General features: G+C 42.0%; 1 protein-coding gene across 1 annotated transcript in view; it reads left to right on the top strand.

Annotated features, from left to right (window-relative positions):
* slc41a2a (solute carrier family 41 member 2a) overlaps positions 1-5119 on the top strand; it is a 17801-nt gene that overhangs the window by 6808 nt on the left and 5874 nt on the right. Inside the window, exons 4-5 of the mRNA XM_005734853.2 lie at positions 3292-3363; positions 3510-3654. Of these exons, the coding sequence (XP_005734910.1) occupies positions 3292-3363; positions 3510-3654 (217 nt within the window). The remainder of the gene's footprint in view (positions 1-3291; positions 3364-3509; positions 3655-5119) is intronic.

Here is a 5119-nt window from a genome sequence, read left to right as displayed (position 1 = left end):
TGGCCTGCTGGCTGATGGTGGAGCCTGGCTGTGGCCTGCTGGCTGATGGTGGAGCCTGGCTGGGTCTGCTGGCTGATGGTGGAGCCTGGCTGGGGCCTGCTGGCTGATGGTGGAGCCTGGTTGTGGTTGTTGGCATGAAGCTCTCCACCCTGGAGGAGGTGATCTGTAGAATAAAAGAAAATAAAAGTATATTCTTATATAACTGCAAACCTGCAGTTTCCTGTCAAGACTTTTAGGCCCAGATTATATTCAAAGGTGAGCCTTTCATATAATGCAATGTAATCTGCCTATAAACATTTAAGATTATAAAAAGCATTCAAAAGCATTTAAGAATATAGATTCAACTCAACAGTTTAAGGTGGTTATAGCTGCACCTGTAATAAAGGCTAATTGGGTACCAATATGTTTAAACATCTGAATACAATATCAATACTGTAAACTGCATTATTAATGCAATGGTAATCTGGACAATAGCAGTAAAATAATTTCTCTAATCCCTACAATATGCATGCTTGATGTTGGAGTAAATGTGATCTAGAGTGTTCTCTCCCCTGGTGGGACATTTTACATGCTGATAGAACTTTGGGAGTACAGTCTTTATGTCGGCCTTATTAAAGTTACCTGCAAATATGTAAACACCTTCAGGGTGGACCTGCTGCTGTTTGTTAATGGTGTTCAGCAGGATAGACAGCGTTGTGTTTACACGTCGTGTCGGATGGCATGTACACAGCGGTGATGATCACTACTGTTAGCTATCTTGGTAGAAAAAAAGGCCGGCATTTTACTGACATGTACTCGAGGTTCGGGGAGCAGTGACTGTTTATAATTGTCCCGTTGTTGCACCAGGCCTCATGCACCTAAATACAGAGTCCCCTCCCTCTGCTCAAGCCCCCCTTTACTCAAGTAAAAGTGAAAAGTATGGTTCAATGGTCCTTTTAGAAGTATACTTTTTTCAAAAACTTACTCAAGTAAATGGAACAGAGTAAATGTACTGTAGCTCGTTACTACCCAACTCTGGTCTTCTTACTGTTGCCTCACAGCAGGAAGGTCCTGGATTTGAATCCACTGGCCACCTGAGGCCCCACTGTCTGGAGTTTGCATGCTCTCCTCACGTTTTTGTAGGTTCTCTCCGGGTAACTCTTGCTTCCACCCCAAATATATGTATAGAATCAAATTAACTGGTCATTGTTAACTGGTCATAGTTGAGAGTGAGAATGTGTGCACGTATGATTGTCTGTTTCTGAATTAGCGCTGCAATAGACTGGTGATCTTGTCGGATCGTATGATAACATGATAACTGTTATCCAGCTAATGATGAGGAAATCCCGTTTTGTTAGAGTCTATTAAAATCAAATTTGCTTCAAAAGATCCTCTGGAAAAGAGCACAGTACTTTAAACGGAGTTTATTAAACACAGTCATATGAACAGCAGAACAGTACATCACAACACATAGCAAAGCAGCAAAGCAAACCCATGGGGTGTAGAGCCTTTAAGCACAAACAGCAGAGACATACAAGGTAACTGATGGAAAAAGCTTACCTGACTTTTTTTTATAGGAGTCCACAAACCATCATCCTGCTGCTGGGTAACTTTCCATTCCTTGTCTTTTTACTTATTTAGTTTTAAATTAAAACGATAGGTATTTTCCCAATTTTACAAACATCGATACTTTAACATATTAACTCCAGTTAATATGTTGATTTTACACATTTTTGTTCTCTTTTTGATCTTCAGCACAGTCTTATATAACTTCCTGGCACCCTTCCCAGACCTTTTCATCCATCATTTTAATCAGTCCTTTTATGGCCAAAGTGAGTGAGAAATTCAGAAACAACAGGTGCAAGGACGGCTTCGCAGTAGAAACGATTAATCTGCCTGACAGTTTTGTCAGTTTTGCTGCCAAAAGCAAGCTATAAATTTTATTAATGACAGGTTTTTGACCACTTTGGACAGTGTAGGCTGTCAGAGGTGCATCTTCAGCAGGGCCAACTTCGATTAACCCTTTGTCTTGGCATGTCACCACAGGTCATAACACAATCACAAGTTACAAATTAATCTTAATTAGGCTGTTGAATGCTTAACATGGTGTCAATAGAAAATTGTACTTAGTAGTCAGTATAATCTTTTAATAATATAAGTTTGCATATGATAGAATACTGCATGATGACCTCTTTATGACTCAGACTGTTGTTTTAATTCACTGTGACCCGTTATCATGCAGGGAAGGAGCAGTACCTGCTAGATAAGATCTTAACAAGCAGTTTCACTTTGTACCAGGTAGAGGAGCCTCTCCTGGCACACACACGCACACACACGCACACACATATACACATCCACATTCCAATGTAATAAACGAACGCACCTACTGTTGTATATAGACAGACACTATCTCTACTTTCAAGATTAGGCTTAAAACTTTCCTTTTTGCTAAAGCATATAGTTAGGGCTGGACCAGGTGACCCTGAATCCTCCCTTAGTTATGCTGCAATAGACGTAGGCTGCCGGGGATTCCCATGATGCATTGAGTTTTTCCTTTCCAGTCACCTTTCTCGCTCACTATGTATTAACAGACCTCTCTGCATTGAATCATATCTGTTATTAACCTCTGTCTCTCTTCCACAGCATGTCTTTTATCCTGTCTTCCTTCTCTCACCCCAACCGGTCGCAGCAGATGGCCCCGCCCCTCCCTGAGCCTGGTTCTGCCGGAGGTTTCTTCCTGTTAAAAGGGAGTTTTTCCTTCCCACTGTTGCCAAAGTGCTTGCTCATAGGGGGTCATATGATTGTTGGGTTTTTCTCTGTATCTATGAAGCGCCTTGAGGCGACTTATGTTGTGATTTGGCGCTATATAAATAAAATTGAATTGAATTGAATTGAATATAAATAAAGACCAGGGCAGTGGCAGAGTGCGAGTCCCGGAGCCCTCACTCTCGTGCTGCAAGTAAAACTGTGTGTCTCCACTCTCTGACTCTCAGCTGAAGAAGTGTATTTAGAATACATCTCTTGACACATGGTGAGTCCAATATATAAAAACGCTAGTGTAGGTATATAGTGTATGTCAGTATACAGTATATGATTATATAGTATATATGTTCAGTGTATACAAGTTTGTCCGTGCTGTCCCCTACCCTTTGTCCTGTGATAGATGGGATAGGTTTCAGACCTCCTGCAACCCTGAATTGGATAAACGAGAGAAGATAGATGGATAGTATCTCCATCAGCTAAATGGGTTTGTCATGTAATTCAATTGTAGAAGCACATTTTTTAAGGAGATAAAATGTCTGATGTTGTCAGGTGAATGCAGGAAAAATGGACTCTCCCAGAGAAAAGTGGATGTTGATTGCTGGAAACCTGGCACTCAAGCAGGTACATCATTTTCATTCAAAATGACAAGAAAATAAAAAACTGTGACAAAATATATGGATAAATTTCAATATATCTGCTTATCTGTGCAGTATGACATTATGTCTGCCAGGAATGATATTTTCTCACTATTCTTTTCATTTAACAAGCTACAAGCTACAGTGCTGGGCCTGCTGGCTTCCCTAATGGCATCTCTGTTGGGCTGGATGGCAGAAGGACAGATGCCCTTTAATCATATAATGCTCCTATGCTCAACCAGTGTTTCTACTGCATTTGTGGCTTCACTGCTGCAAGGTAAATAATAACTTGCCATTACTACACTGTCCTTGACCTCTCTGTGACAAAGTGGTTAGGCATGAACTCATTTACCACTTGTCCCTTAACGATATTGAGAATTTATTCTTTGTTATTTTACAGTCAACCATAATAGTAGTTACATCCATTACATTAATGCATATGTGTTTTAAAGCAAATGTTAACCATCAGGTCATTTGAATTTTCTTCTGTTCACAGGCAAATGTCTGATAAATTATGTTTCTTTATGTTGCTTTGGTTACACTTACCATGTTTGTTCATTTATTCAGGTCCTATATCTAAACCAGGTGTGTGGGAAGGGCCGCCCCAGTACTTCCTGTTTATATAGGGTCATGAGGTCATTGATTGCAAATGAAGGATTTTTCATTTGCAATCAATGTTTTCCAGTCTGGTTTTCGCCCCTCCCATAGCACTGAAACAGCACTTATAAAAATAACCAATGATCTTCTTATAGCAGCTGACTCCGAAGTCCGAAGTCTTTATATTAAGGGCCATCATCTTCTTTTGCACATGCGGGCCGCTTCACACTAGAGCGCGTTTGCTGTCACATTTTATTTATAGTGTGAACAAGCAGACGAAAAAATCGGATTTGATCAAAAAATCGGAATTGAGCTTTAAGACGTTCTTTCCCAGCCTCACATGCTGCTTCCTGTCCGTCAGGAAGTCAGTAATCCACCGGCAGATAGGATCAGGCACATTCATCTGGGAAAGCTTGCTTTGGAGATTGTCTGGAAGGATGGTGTTGAAGGCGGCGCTGAAGTCCACAAACAGGATCCTGGCGTAGGTTCCTGGGAAGTCCAGATGCTGCAGGATGAAGTGTAGTTGATAGCATCGTCTACAGACCTGCTGGCTCTGTATGCAAACTGCAGGGGGTCCAGGAGGGGGGCCGTGAGGGTCTTGAGGTATGAGAGAACCAGGCGCTCCAATGACTTCATGACCACAGATGTCAGAGCTACAGGTCTGTAATCATTTAGTCCAGTGATCCTTGGTTTCTTGGGGACAGGGATCATGCCTGCAGCGAGGAGTTGAAAATGCCAGAGAACACTGGGGCCAGCTCGTTTGCACAGTGTCTGAGGGTGGCAGGAGACACACCGTCTGAGCCAGGAGCTTTTCGAGCATTCAGACTCTTGAACTGTTTCATCACATCTGCTTCATGAATATGAAGGGTTGTAGTGGGAGAAGGTGGTGTAAAATCCTCCTTGGTGTGGGGTGTGGAGGGGGGTGTTGTAGGTGTAGTGTTTGATGGTGGTGATGGCTCTATAGAGATTGACAGACCACGTGATTTTCGCGCATTGAATGCCGGGTACTAGTGGGAAACAATCAAAGCAATGCATCAAACGCAAGCATTTGCAGCACCGCAAAACGTTCATTCTCCGGTTCCAATACCTTCTTGCTTTTTCTTTGCCCCCCAAAAAAGGTATGTACAAAATGAAGGAGAACAATG

Source organism: Pundamilia nyererei, unplaced genomic scaffold (assembly GCF_000239375.1).
Source record: "Pundamilia nyererei isolate P.nyererei 1_Seehausen unplaced genomic scaffold, PunNye1.0 scaffold00060, whole genome shotgun sequence".
NCBI classification, from domain to species: domain Eukaryota; kingdom Metazoa; phylum Chordata; class Actinopteri; order Cichliformes; family Cichlidae; genus Pundamilia; species Pundamilia nyererei.
The sequence above is the reverse complement of the archived record's forward strand: the minus strand, read 5'-3'. Positions and strand labels throughout refer to the sequence as shown.